At 35.2% G+C, this 15,253-nt stretch overlaps 1 protein-coding gene across 3 annotated transcripts in view; it reads left to right on the top strand.

Moving 5' to 3' along the window:
- PIK3CB (phosphatidylinositol-4,5-bisphosphate 3-kinase catalytic subunit beta) overlaps window positions 1–15,253 on the top strand; it is an 89,419-nt gene that overhangs the window by 56,269 nt on the left and 17,897 nt on the right. For all 3 annotated transcript variants that reach the window (XR_002437646.1, XM_021393295.1, XM_021393294.1), the window contains 9 exons: window positions 390–613; window positions 3,793–3,975; window positions 4,237–4,407; window positions 5,311–5,388; window positions 8,314–8,565; window positions 9,108–9,204; window positions 10,104–10,234; window positions 10,855–10,908; window positions 12,888–13,076. Coding sequence is in view for 2 of the 3 variants with exons in the window: in XM_021393295.1 (XP_021248970.1) it covers window positions 390–613; window positions 3,793–3,975; window positions 4,237–4,407; window positions 5,311–5,388; window positions 8,314–8,565; window positions 9,108–9,204; window positions 10,104–10,234; window positions 10,855–10,908; window positions 12,888–13,076 (1,379 nt within the window). In the remaining variant the exon portion in view is untranslated. The remainder of the gene's footprint in view (window positions 1–389; window positions 614–3,792; window positions 3,976–4,236; window positions 4,408–5,310; window positions 5,389–8,313; window positions 8,566–9,107; window positions 9,205–10,103; window positions 10,235–10,854; window positions 10,909–12,887; window positions 13,077–15,253) is intronic.

The raw sequence follows: 15,253 nt of genomic DNA, 5'->3' as shown, positions 1-15,253 counted from the left end.
TGTCATCTTTAAGGGGGCAGAGTGGGGAAGATAATGATATAAAAACACTCTAATACGTGGTTTTTATGATGTACTTACCGTGCTGTGTTTGCATTTGCTGTTGCAAGAGGAGACTTAAAACTTCCCAATCTATTTTGAAAGCAGAATGAGGTTGGATTTTCTGTTTAATGTTAAGCAAATAAATGTTTCTTACTGTTCAAACACTTAAGCCAGGTTGCACGGGAATTGTACAAATAACTCTGAAAGCCCACTGGTGTACAGGGGGATGTAGAAGTCAGCTCACTTTTGAGCACTCATTTTGGCGGGAAGATCTGAATAAAATCACTTATACAACCTTACCTTAAAGATAAACAGGTGAGGTGTTCTTTTGCTTGATTGAACTCTTCTAGGTCTCCATGAGTTTGATGCCTTACAAGATCCTGAAGTGAACGACTTTCGAGCTAAAATGCGGAGGATCAGCGAGGAGAAAATTCAGTCGCTTGTGGGTCTTTCCTGGATGGACTGGTTAAAGCACACTTACCCGCCAGAACAGGAACCTGTTATCCCAGAGAACTTCCAAGATAAGCTCTATAGTGGAAATCTTGTAGTGGCTATTCATTTTGATAACTGCCAGGTAGGAATGGATGTTCATCATATTTAATGTACTGTTCTTGATTGTGATCTGAGTTAGCATGAGATTGATCAAATGTGTAAGTGAAATAGAATATTAATTATGTTTATTACCAGAGTCCTTGACTTTTGAAAGTAAGGGTGGAAGCCAAGGGACAGTTGTGAAGTGAACTTCTGAGGTAGAATTACAGCTCTACTCTTTTCTGCTTTTAAAATTGGAATGTACAACTCTTACATTTTATTTTATGTTCACTTAAACATAAAACACACTTCAAGGTTCTCAGGACCCTTTTTGTCAACTGTTAATTGGGTGACTTCACTAGGGTTTGATTTTAGGCCCCAGCGATGCTGATGAGTTGGGAAGAACCACATTCAACACGTTTCACATCTTTAGGGGTGATCTGCTAATTAGGTTGAGAAACAAACATAAAAATAAGAGAATTCCCTCAACTAAACATGCGTACAGACAAATGAAACACTAGCTGAGGTTTAAATTACCTTCTTGTTTCTGGTAGGCAAGCTAACAACCCCCATAGCTTACTTTTAAAAGAAGGAAAAGAAAAAAAAATTCCATTTGAAGCTACTTTGCTTCAGTCTTTTTTGATGGTAAAGTTGCAGTGTTTCTGCTTGAGTCCTCATTTTTACACTGTGTACTTCTTAATGGTGAGGTATCAGCATGGGAAGCCTTAGAATCTCAGAAGCATGTAATAACAGACTATATTTGCTGTCTACCTTGACCTAGTTGTTAGATATTGATTAAGCTAATTTTACTTGCAAAGGTGTATTGTTTCTATGCCATCTTTGTTAACACTAAAAAAAACTAATAATCTGAAGTAGCAAAAATCATATCTGATTTCGGAAGCACTAAATGCAGAGACAAATATTACATTTGGTAACGAGTAACACTATCTGATGTGAGATACATAGGAGTTTTTACAAATAAAAAAACTCAGAACTTTTCCAGTTGTTTACAGCATGGCAGAGGACTTCAGTAGTATTTCAGAAGGTTTTTTTAGTGCAAAATGCATTTGCCTGCCACTGTAATAGCTGGGGCTCCCAGTGTTCCAAATGTTTCAGATGCTTCTGCTGCCAGTTCTGACCTTCAAAGCTATAAGCTATTAACAGTTCAAATTGGAGCCATTTTTCAGAGCACTTAACTCTGTTCCAGACTACTTGCATTGAGTACTGTAAGTCACCTCAGGATAATTAAGGAGGAAAGCATGGAGACTGTTGCATCCTTCCAGTAGGATCTCTGCAAGAGTGAGAGAAAGAAAAACTAGAATATGTCTTGTTAAGAGTACATGAGGGAGCTATAAAAACTACCTAATTGGATTTGGAGCAAGAGAAAGAAACTAATCGCCATTGCTGTGGTGCACACACATATAAAAAACCTACCATTCTGAATTAAATCAGCCATTGTAGGACACCAGCTTCCTGGGAAGGAAAAGGTTCATTCGCATCTGCCCCATTCAGTTATGGTAGGAGAAGCAAGCCTTCGCTACTCAGCAGCATTCTGAGCAGGGAAGCTGTTGGGAGCCATGCAGAAACTTAGAAATACAAAACTCTTTTTTCCTGACTTTACACAGTTAGATTTTTCCTTTAGGGCAGCTTGGCTTCTTACTAATAAACTTCAACACAATTCAAAGGAATGCAAATCAGACAACATTTGGTTTGTAAATAACTACTGTTCATGTGCTTATGTGTTTGTGAATGTGTGTGCGCAAAACAAACAAAAAAGAAACATCAAAAACACCACCAAAACAAACAAACAACAAAAAAACCAAACAGAACTGGCTGAATCAACCTTTCCAAATAAACATGGTAGAGGTAGGGAGAAGAAAGAATTCACAAAAAAATCTTCTTTTACATTAGGAATGATGACATGAAGTGCATTTAAACCCTTTTTTCCCCCTAATTAAAAAGAATACCAACTTATTTAACTTTTTAAGACAGAAATAAAAACTACAGATACTATGAAAAGATTTAAATTTTCCTTTGGAAGTAGAGCCTTTCCATGTTGTGTGCTATGGGTACTGGCTGCTACCCCTCTTTTCTTCACTCCTCTCAAATTAGATGGTGTTTCTGTAAGTAAACCCCAATAATAGTTTATTCCACCTTATTACTCAAAACTTTTCTTTTTTTTTCAGTGTACAGTGATACATATAGAGAGGATAACTTGGTGGTAGCCAAAAAGAGTTAAAAGTAACACATCTATTACTGTTAAATACTGTTAAATATATTCATGACTTGTTGTCTCTCTCATTTGCATTCTAAAATGTAAGGTTCTAGATCACCATCCTGATCTAGAAACCTTTGAATCATTGCTGAATCAGTTATTTAAATAATCAAGCCCATTCCTGTGAACATGAATTTGTTTTCTGCAAATTTATACAAACAAATATATGATTATATGCAAATTTGACCTTGAATTATTCCATGATACATTTGGCGCAACAAATTGTTACTGAGCAGAAACTGTAGGATGACTAACAAGCTATAGTTTGATTTTATTCATTTGTAATAACAGTTTGCAGCTTAATGTAAAGCCTGCAAAATAACAAATTGAAAACTAGAGTGGGTCAAATATAATAGTTTAAAATAAAGATCAGTTTATTTTTATTGCCCAAATATGCTACTCATCTGTGATTGGTTCTGTTTCAGTAAAATTCTAAAATTTATATAAAAATCTGAAACAAAGTTTGTTCAGATTGACTTCATTTAAATTAGAATATAGTCCTGTATTTTTTAAAGTACTTGTATTATAAAAGTTTAGGCATTCATCATATTGCAGCTTTTAGGGTAACTAGTGCTCCGGTTGCACTGAAGATGTGGAGATTAAGTGTTAAAATAAACCATGTTAACAGTACAGAACTGTTAAAATAGACCGTATTTAACTGAGAAGCAACACTGAACTCTCATGTAGGAACTGAGGTGTATATGAGAATATTTAGCTGTAAGATAGTTTCAAGTTAGACAAATCTGTAGTAGTTGGATGTTTGATTTTTAAGAAATCATTCAAATATATCAAAAACTTTTCAAAATGATCTGAATTAATTTACTTATAAATTACTGAGATATTTGGAAAAACATAGAAGATGTCATTCATTGTGTTTGCTACAGTTTAAGCCTCGTATGTCTGACTATGAAAAGTGATATTTGGTATTCCTGTTTGTGTTTTGTTAGGATGTATTTAGTTTTCAGGTGTCTCCTAACATGAATCCCATCAAGTTGAATGAACTGGCAATCCGAAAACGTTTGACTATCCATGGAAAAGAAGATGAGGAAGTTGATCCTGCTGACTACGTGCTGCAAGTTAGCGGGAGGCTAGAATATGTTTTTGGTGATCATCCGTTAATTCAGTTTCAGGTATGGAAAGCTCTTTGGAACTCATTGTAATGATTTTTCTCTGGAGCTTTGACCAGAATTTCACCTTGTATCATATGCCATTGCATAGTGAGCGAAGCTGAACAATAATGTGCTTCTTCCTTGTGCCTGCTCTGCTCTCCCATTGTTAAATACATGTGCGTCATTTCCTTTGAATCTTTGTAATATATTCTAGTTACTCTGATTTGAAAGTTGTTGCAGAATTATTCTGTCAGTTTCTAATTCTTTTCCATGGGCTTTTAGTATATACGCAACTGTGTGATGAACAGGACTCTTCCTCAGCTGACTCTAGTTGAGTGTTGCACCATAAAGAAAATGTGTGAGCAGGAAATGATTGCCATAGAAGTTGCCATAAGTCGAAAATCATCCAACCTTCCTCTTCCTCTGCCTCCAAAAAAAACAAGAGCAACGACTGTAAGTTAATGTGAAGAGTATCTGGTATCTAAAATGAGGAATGAATTGTGGAATGTAAATCACCATGTCTGGGATTTCTGCTGTTACTTCTGTTTTCCAGAATAAGTCTCCAGGGTCTACTCAGAGCCTTCTGTTGCTTGCTAGTTTTACATCATAAATACCAGGCCTTGTGGCTTTTTGGGTACTTCTTACCTGTCCTCACCTTCCTTTTGCTCTCTTCCCTCCGATGCCCTAGAAAGACCCACTATCACATTGTCATTGCTCTTGATTGTACTTCCAACTGCAAGCTGGAAGAGCGGGTAATAATCCGTGACCTGCAACTGGAGAAATTATTGCACAGAGCTTTTATTCTCCAGCTTCAGCACATGTAGGCTCCCCTGCCTTGGACAGTAGTGATCTGTGGTCACTTGTATTAGCCCCCTCATATCTTGCGTGGTGATTTCACTTCAATGATGGCAACTTCTGCCATCAGATGAGTCTAAGTTTTAATGTAGTGCTCCCTTTGTTGTTAAACTTATCGTGGCCATATAACGCAGTTGTAATTTGCATACTGTTATTCTAAGGAATGGGGATGGGCTTCGTTCTTTTAATTTGTAGCTATACATTCAGAGCAACTCATACATTTGAAAAGTTATTAATTGCCAGCAAGTAGTATGCAATGTATTTTCTTGTTGCCCTCTCTCTCCAATATCTACAACTTGGTGTTTTTTCTGTCTTTCTTTCCTTTTGGAGTGTCTGAGATGCTCTTGTAGTTATGACAACCAATTTTTTTTTAAGATTTCAAATTCATATTTTTAAAAATGTCTGTTTTAGTTCGTATTTATGGCTTCTGCTGAAAATGTTTAGCTTATGAAATAATTATGTTGATTATGAGAAAACTCAGATTTTTATTTCCCTTCTCAGAGTGTATGGGACATTTGCAGCCCTTTCAAGATTATTCTGTTAAAGGGTAATAAGCTAAATACAGAAGAAAATGCCAAAGTAAGTAGTTTTGTGTAGTTTCAGAAGACATTCTGATAATAATTTTAATGCTTTTCTACATTTAGTGAACTCAGAATTGATCAGGTCTCAGGTGAGCAAAAGTGTGCGCATTTTTCTTAATTATATTATTAGTATTTCTTAAATCTTAATTTGTTGCTAAAACTGTTGCTTTAATGTCTGAAGTTGGATACACGCATTAGAGCATTATTAGTAATTATGGACAGCATGACATGTATGTTTGAATGATAATTGTTGGTCTTTTTTTCAAGCATCTGTAAGTACCAATACTGGTATGAAATAACCTTATTCAGACCAGAATTCCATAAACATTTGACAAGCAAAAGTAGATTAAAAATTATACATTTTTAATTGGAACTGAAGACATTTTCTGTGGTCCAGGATAAATGCTGTGGGTTTCTAAGCATGGATTGTGTGCTTCTGTACAATCTGTCTTTTATTTTCTAAACATGCTGAACTCACAAAAGAAGCTGTAGTATCACTTCCTATAAAATGGACGTGAGTGGGCTACTGCCTGTGTTAGAGACTACAAGCTGTTAATACATGGGATTTTTTTATATGATTACTTTAAGACCTTATGACACTTACTTGTGAAGTAGAACAACATTGATTTCCTTCATTTTGTTTGCCAGCAATTAATTAAATAGGTTGGAGAGAAATTCAATTAACCATTGACGTTTGCTGTTCTGATGCTTTATTCATGATACCCAGTACACTTTTTTCTTCAAAACTACTGTCATAACCTCCGTGTGCATTCAGTATATCTCACTGTACTGCATCTCTAAATGGGCCGTGGCATACATGACATATGAGGCAATGTGGCTTTGGAAATGGATGTCTGCAAAACCAGGTGTTTTCCTTTTCTTGATGTAAACTGTTATTTAGCTAGTTGTATTGTCTTCTTAGCTCTACAGTCTGTGGACTCTTACAGTTTTAAAATGGAAGGAGGAAAGGAAGATGGATTCCAGAGGAAATGTAGCTACCAGATATTTTTTAGTACTTACAAAAAATGAACTTTGGTTAATCAATTTCAGCATGACTCTCCTGGAAAAATAAAATATGTTGATCAGTAGCTTGAGGAAAAACAACAAAAATCGATAATCCTCCAGTGTTGTTGCCTGTGGAAACTATCTAAGGAGTATTTAGTATTTTGAATGCATTTTCAGTCTTGAAAACTTAAATTTGCCTTAGTTATTCAGTGTGATGCATTAACCTTGCACACTTGTGCATGTTTGTCTGCATTGTTTGTCTACACTGTTATGGAATTGTGTCAATGTTGAGAATGTATTTGTTTCCTATTCCTGACTTCTTAGAATGTGATTTTTAATTGGCTGCTATTGTGCAAGTCAGTACTCAGAATACCAAGTCAGTATTCAGTTTTGCGGAGACCACCAACAGAATTCATATGAGCAGTGTTTGTAGGCGGAAACAAAACGTTTGTCAAATATGAGCTGCATTTGTGTATTTTCACTTAGAGCACCATTGACCTCAGTCAGCTGTTTTAACACCTAGTTTTCCAAACACGTGATGTTTGAAATAGCATTTTGTCTTGCTCTTTGGCTGTGCCATTGTTACATACAATTTCAGGAGTAAAAAGGAAGTTTCAAAACAAAAAGAACAAAATTTAGTATCCATTCCCTTATTTTTGACAGGAATGGAAATCACAGAATTAGGACTGGTCAAAGGCAAGCAAATTAGCATTGCGTTCCAGAAATATCCAAGCTGCTGTGTAACTATTAAGTTTTACTCGATCACTTATTTTCTTCTTCTACAAAACAGCTTTTTATTAGAATATAAAGTGAATGAAAAGTGAGGGAAAACTGGTGCCATACAAAGCTTATAATATCAGATGTCAAGAAGTCAAACAATAATATTGAAAGCTATGCAAATGTGAATTTAAAAACCTGGATTTAAATAAATCAGGTAGACTTTAGAACATTTACAATAGATATAATCGTATTTCCATAAGATAGCTCTAAATCAGCAAAGGAATTTGGTGTAAATTCAATTGAGCATACAATAAATCTCCAAATGGATTAATAAGAACCATCTGGTGACTTGTTTCAAAACAGCTATGAGCCAGTTTTAATCAATTCTCTGGTATCAGCCACAATATTTCCTTTCTGACGAATAAAATGCTGCAGTCTGTAATTACAGAGAGGTTAAAAAAAAGCCCTGTAAATGTAAACGGGAATTTTGACTGTGTATGTGAATATATACATGAATTGTTACATATATGTACGTACATGTACGTGCATAGTCTGTATACATCTTAGATTTTCTGAAGTAAGATTTCTTTCCAGCATGCTCTGCATTTCATTGATGTTCATACCGCTATTCTTAGCTCACATTGGCTCATAGTGGTGAAACATGCCAAAAATAGGTGAAAGGAAATTCATGAATATTGCTGGGACTCAAATAAATGTTTCTAAATTGACTATTTCCTTTCAGTGATTGATTACGTTTGGAATAAAATTGGGATTATATGTATGTGCAAGTTAATCGAGTCAGTTTAACGATGGATGTTCGTATGGCACCTGTATGAAGGAGTGTAACTCATCACAGAGTGCTCTCCAAGACCTAATACTTGTGCCTATGATATGAGAGCAGCCTCTTCATCTGTGGTAGGAATTTTTTTTCACAGAGGTCCAGAACGATCAGAACAGGGCGTTATTTGGACGTCCTCTGTTGGTGCTACTAAGACTTAGTCTAGGGATTATTCTGGGCTGATGGCAGATTTTCTTAACCATGACTTCATTTAAGCTGTATTAAAATGTCAAAATTGTTGTTTGTTATCAAGTTAGAAATATTGACTAAATGTATGTATGTTCCATGTAATATTCTGTGCAGAATTCTGTACGTTCTTTGGCAGGTCTTAATATTTCTTCTCTAATTTCCTTAATGCAGGTTCATGTTAGGGCTGGTATTTTCCACGGTACAGAGCTCCTTTGTAAAACTATTGTAAGCACAGAAATATCTGGGAGAAGCGACCACGCTTGGAATGAAGTACTGGAGTTTGAAATAAATGTCTGTGATCTACCAAGAATGGCAAGACTCTGCTTTGCAGTTTATGCTGTGATGGATAAGATGAAAACTAAAAAGTCAACTAAGTCGATGAATCCCTCCAAATACCAAACCATCAGGAAAGCAGGAAAAGTGGTAATTACTTCATTCTTTTTCCTTTTGTACTTCTGAATTATATATAACATACTTAGTGTTCAGGAATCTTTTGTTGTCCTCGCTTTAGTTTTCAAGAATATAAAATGAAAAAAAAAAAGGTATGGAAAAGGAACGTATTTGAAGAATTACACATCCTGGTACAGAAGAACCATTTTCCTGCTTCTCAGACACTGAAAAAAACATGAACGTTTTGATTTTAAGCAGGTTGGCAAATGACTACTTAACAAATTATATTTTAAGATGTTAGTTTTGTTCTCATCTCTAGAACTTGAGATGAATTCTGATGGCAAAAAAAATGGGCATCTGGGTTCATGTTCAGAGAAACATATGTTTTTAAATTGGCAGAGTGGCTCCTTAGAATTAAATCCTGTTGTCTCAAAGGACCCGGTGCACGTATGAAAACTATGCTTGTGTTTAATTGCTTTTCTGAAAGATAGCGACACTAAAGATGAAGAAAAACAAACCTCACGCTAAAACCCCTCCCATCTTAGTTTCTACATAGAAATTCTTTCTGTTAACAGCACTATCCTGTAGCCTGGGTAAATACCATGGTATTTGATTACAAAGGACAACTGAAGAATGGAGAATTCGTACTGCACAGCTGGTCATCATTTCCAGGTAAAGTTTAACTTTCCAAACTTCTATTTGAAATATCAGTATCAAATAGAATATTGGCTACATGCACGTGCAATTTTCCTGTCATCATTTCTTTGATACGTGTATTTTTTATGTGGAAAAATACATGAAGTCTTAATGTCTTTCATGAAAGTACTGTTTATCTGAAAGGAGGAAAAATGAGAGCTTGCTTGAAAACAGTATTCTGAAAGTGTTATGTTACAGAAAGAAGATCGCTTGAAACGAGAGATGCATATTTATATCTAGTGTTATCTGGTTGTTTTTTTTTAATGTGTTCTAGGTTTCATTTGGTTACCAATGCTATGTATTTTAAACTAAATAGGAGAGCTATATTGTATGTGACAATATTGGAGTTTGCAAAACATGTGACTTAAAATTTTGTTTTTGAGACTTCCTTCCCTGAAATTCAGTCTGATTAGTACAACACTCTGAAATGCACATCACTCTCCATTTAGTCATGAGAATTGCAGTATTAATCTGGCTCTAGTGTTGGGGGAAAAAAAAAGGCTTAAAACTTTTTACTCTTTTTCATGCTGTTTGATGTAGAAGTAGTGTATATGCGGGTTTACAGAGACTGATGTTACTGGGACTGAAGCTGCATTTAGGGATGTGGCTCAGGATAGCAGTATCTAGGATTCTTTTGATGTTACATTTCTTCTGGAAAGAGAAAATCTTTTTTTTTTTTTCCCTTGGCGATAATCCAGCATCTGTGAATGTACAATGTATGAATAGTTTATGCCATGCACTGAGAAGAAAAGAAAAATGCACTGTAGAAGTGCTGTGCAGTCCACTGTCGGTCATTTGGGCTGAAAGACAATGACAAAATAAGATTATTATTATCTTTTAAAATTTAATGTTAATTGTTCTTTCTAATGTTTCAGATGAGCTCGAAGAAATGTTAAATCCAATGGGAACTGTCCAGACCAACCCTTACACTGAAAATGCAACAGCTTTGCACATTAGATTTCAAGAATATTCAAAACAGCCTATTAATTACCCTCCCTTTGATAAGGTAAGATGTGACAGAGTGGTCAAGAATGCTTATATGCAAATAGCTATTTCTTCTTTACTTTCAGCTGCTTTTGTCACTGAATTCTCTACTTTCTGGAGTTGTTTGAACTTGCTCTACATAATAATGTCAGTGCTGTGCCTTCAGAGTCTTCGGATAATAGTTTGAAGACTTCGACGTTTTAAAATACTCTGCGTAATCTCTTGAGGGCCAGCAGCATAATCACTTTCCAGTATCAGTGATCTTTCAAAAAGCTAAACTTATGTACAACACTGGAAACCTTCAAATTTTGCCTACCTGTGACCTGTAAAGGTTTATTACTACTTTGTACAAATGTCTGAACTGCTTTTTGGAACACTTCTCTCTTCTATGAGTCAAATTTTTTTCAAGACAAATAAACTCTCGATACTGTTTAAAAAAAAAAAAAAGAAAAGGACTGGAAAATCAGAGCGCTAAACTCTATTCCATTATTCATTCCATAGAAGTCCACGTGATACCCCTGTATATACAATATGATAGTGTTGTAATTATTTAAAAGATAGCAAAATTTACCTATCTATAATAATTATTTCAATGTCAGATTTGTATTTAAATCTGATCTGTTTTAAAATATCTTTTTGCAGATACTTGAAAAAGCAGCTGAGATTGCAAGAAGCAGTGACAATGCTGCAATGGCGGTAAGCATCTGCTAAAGGCAGCATTTGAAAATTACTTTTGAGAGGTTTTTTTTTAATCTTCTTCATCAATCTGAGAGTAAATAATTCAACTCCTTGAGTAACTACAGTTCTACGGGCTTTATTTTCTTACATAATCCGCTTTGTTGAACTGCCTTAAACACACTCTCATTCATTCTTTTTCAATGCGTTTTGGACTTCTGAAAGAAAACCTGCGTTATTTTCTGTCAAATAACACAACTGCTATGCAAACTCTTTGTGGATTTGGAACATAGCTGATGTTTCCATTCGAGCTGGAAAGCATTCCTAGGTTGCATAAAATGTTATTGGGAAACTACTCAGCTGGATTAAGTATGACGATCTGCGTGATTGTCAGATGCTTCCAAATAAGTGCTCTGATAAAGGATCTTTAATCTATTAAAATATTGCTTAAATATGGGTATTACTTGCTTTTCTTCAGAATTCAGATAGTTCTAACCTGACAAACTTCAAAACAGTCACCAAAATCTGAAGGTATTTTCTTTGTATAATATATTTACTGTTGGGAAAAATGTCATTGTAAATATGCAGAAGGTTGCAATTTAAGAAGGCAAAAGCAGTGGAACTTAGCAGCAGTAATAACTGCATTATATGTAAGAATACAGCAGTTAGTTGGAAAAATGTCAGAGATAAATAATCCTGGGTGCATAAAGTGATTGAGAAAAGTGAAAGCTCACTACTGCTGTTGGTATGAACAACCTAGTGTATAAATAATTGGAAATCTCAAATAGCAGAATGCCAACTTGATAACATTGTGATTTGAATTGAAAGATTAACATTTGCAGATACAAGGATCACTTGATTGTGAAAACTGTTTACTTGTTCATTTTGATACAGAAACGTAATGGTTATGCAGTTTTACTACTAAGCCCCTCAGTTCAACTAATTATTTTAAGTCTATTCGCATCTAAGGAATTTGTACTTACATTAAAATACTTCAAAATGCCTCAGCACAGAATTGACACTCATCCTTACCAGGAGGAGCTAGACAGGTTGCGTGTATATCAGGTGCATTTTTTTGTTAGCTGGAAATCCTGTGCAGAATGTTATTTTAATGATATTTGTTTGGTTTTGTTATCACTTCTAGTTGATTTTTACTACAATTTCTTCTCAGCTTTACTTGGATTTTTTTTTCATTTTCCATTAATGTGAAGGCCATTTGGCCAACCTCTTAAAGTTATGCTGAAACTTCCATTGTATTTTGAGGTGGAGTTGGCTTTAGTATTAAAAGATTGACGTGTTTCTTATCTAGATATTATATTGAAACTAGTTTATTCCCTACAACTACTACATCCTTACCCACATGCATCAGTTTCTCATCTCCCATTAATTTATGGAATTCTGTTGTTGCAGATAGAATTGCTTTAATTTCTGCCCTTTCAGTCTCAGGAAAGGAAGAATTAACTTGCAAAGATGCTTTCATGCAAACTGATGTACAGAATCAGTACTTAAATCAGTGTTTCGGAGAGATAAAACAGCATGTTGTCTGGAACAGGCAGCTCTGGAATAGAAGACAAAAATGTTTCTTTGCATGCTTAGCAAATATACTTCCCGTTGGTTATTGCTGGAAAAGTGTCTTTTGGCTTTTAATTAAAAAAAAGAAGTTACTTGGATATCTAACATTTACTCATTTGAAAAACGAAAAAATGTATGCATCCTAAACAAGAATTTTCCATGTTCGAGTTGGAAAATAGAAATATTGCCACCTAGTGGCCTTAACTCTGAAGTTATTTTTCAGGAACTTTGTACGCTGAATTTTGAATGACTGTACTGGGTGCAGTTCTTAGAATGAGTTCAAAAATCGGGAAGAAAGGTTTAATTGTCATTCCCTTGAGTTTCATGGCGTCTATCTCATGTTCTGCCTGGTATAGCATTTCTAGTATTTCAACCAAAGTATAGGAATCTTACTGAATATATCAAAACATACTCCTCTCATTTTCTAGGGTCGAGGTGGTAAGAAATTTTATATTGTGCTAAAAGAAATAATGGAAAGAGATCCCTTATCTCAACTCTGTGAAAATGAAATGGATCTCATCTGGACTTTGCGATATGACTGTCGTGAAAACTTTCCACAATCGTTGCCAAAGCTGCTGCTCTCCTTAAAGTGGAACAAACTTGAAGATGTTGCTCAGGTAAGCCAAAAGGCAAAGATGGTGTGCAAAAGTGTCCACGTCTCAGGATAGGTAATGAAACCTCGCTGAAGCAGACATTGTTTATTTATTTATTTAAGAGAGAGATTATACTCACATGTGGTAGAAAATACCTCTTCTCATTATATTGACAGTTTGATCAAATAGCGTATCCGTAGTGACAGCATGCCTGCTCGACAGGATGATTTAATAATAACATAATGTATCGCTGTATTTGTATGGGAAGTTTTTTGTCTGCTGGTGTACACAGTGGGTTGGGAAAAACTAGAACAAATCCAGCTGGTGTGAACACTGACAGTACTCTAATGCAGAAACCTAGTTGTTGTTCTCTCCTACCAGTTAGATATATGTGTCCTGCATATGTTTTTGTGAGGGAGGACTGCAAATTTATTTTGTCCGTGCCACAAACACCGTAGTAACAAAGTACAGCACCCAGACAGTCATCACTCCCTTGTTCTTAATAAAGAGCTCCCTTGTTATTTACTAATTCCATTGTATGCTTCTGAATTAATTGATCACTTTTAAAAGTTGCCTGGAAATATGAATTGTAGAAATACAAGCATTTATTGTTTAGTCATTAAAATATGTGAAGAAAGGCATTCTGATCACTTGCTGAGGGCTTTAGAATACAGCTTAATATTTGAAAAGTTGTTTGGAGAATGGATATTTTTGGCAGCTCAAAAAATCCTTTAAATTTGAGAATATGAAAAAGAATGTATAAGGCATTTTATTTAAGCTAATGGTTGAAAATACGTAATAATCTTGGTTATTATTGTGTTATTTTGGAAAAGGAGTGCAGTGTTTGTTTGCTTATGTATAGATGGTATTGTGGTTTATATTTGAATGCTGTTGTTGGCAGCAAGAACAGTCTATCTGTAAAGAGAGATGTTATCCTTAAGCCTGCTAAATGTTTCTGTAGTACTTAGACGTGTAAGTATTCCAACTGGCTTCACCTCAGGTGAGGTGAAGCAATCTCATGGAAATTTAAGAACTCCCAAACAAGCCGGACTCATACTTCGCCTCTTATTAAAACCACATAGTACTAGCTGTATGTTGCAGTAACTATTCTCCTGCAACAATATATGTGCCTTAGTACTGGAAGTGTTTTTAATGTAAGCATTACAGTGAGAGTCTACCATCTAGACCAAGAAGTAAAAGTTAAAAAAAAAATAAAAATCCAAAAACAGCTGTTGACAAGAAAAAATGAACTAAATAGCTATGTTCCTGTTTTATTGTGGCTCAAATATGGTAAAATTTCTTAGAAATGGAGTATTATATTTGATTTTAAACTGTATTTAATCTATTAGTTCATGAAGTTATGTACAATGGATCAAAGCAGCTTTCTTGTATTATTTATCACATTGATTACATCCAAACTCTCATTGTGTTGTAGTATTTCAGTTGAAGAGTTGCAATGACTGAATTCCAAATGTGTTTGTCCGTAATGTCACCATGACTTCCTCTTTCTGCAGTGCAGTGTGATGGCAGAACTGGTTGGCAGGATTCACAGGCAGTATTTATTCTCAAAATAGAAATCAGTCATTATTAAAAAATAAAATAAAATCCAACCACTGTCACTCTAGTGGCACCATTGTTAGCAAGAGAGACCTCTCTGTTGTCTAACCAGATGAGCGCATTTCATGATGCAGGTTTCTTCTATCCAAATGCAGCAAGCATTGCTGATATCCCTTGAGCTGCCCTTCTGAGCCATTTATTTGCAATGCCTTGGGATCTGGAGCTAGATGGATTGTACTTCTCTTAATAAAAGTTCCAAGAAAGAATGTAAACAGAGAAGTATGTATTTGGGGAATTTTCTTGGCTGTTTCATAGGTCACTTAGATCTTGCTTCCTCTAGGTCATCATCAGTTAATTTTTTTCATTTTTATAACCTCTCAATTGATTTCAGCAACTGAGTACTGCTACAGTCAAAGTGAGGAGACCTGTATCTTCAAATAAAATTCACAGTGAATGTACATATTGTAGACGATTTCCCGTTAATTTTGATCATTCATTATTAACAAAACGTTTCTGTATTTGTGTTGGTTCTGCGCCTGATTTAAAGTAGATTGTCTAGAAATTCTGATGCATTTGTTTTGAAGTTTCTTGTTTTGCATCTGGCAGGCATAGCTGCTGTTTGCATTTTCAACATCTGTTTCATG

This window comes from Numida meleagris, chromosome 4 (assembly GCF_002078875.1).
Source record: "Numida meleagris isolate 19003 breed g44 Domestic line chromosome 4, NumMel1.0, whole genome shotgun sequence".
Lineage (NCBI taxonomy): Eukaryota > Metazoa > Chordata > Aves > Galliformes > Numididae > Numida > Numida meleagris.
Note: the sequence above shows the minus strand (reverse complement) of the source record. Positions and strands in the feature narration are given on the sequence as shown.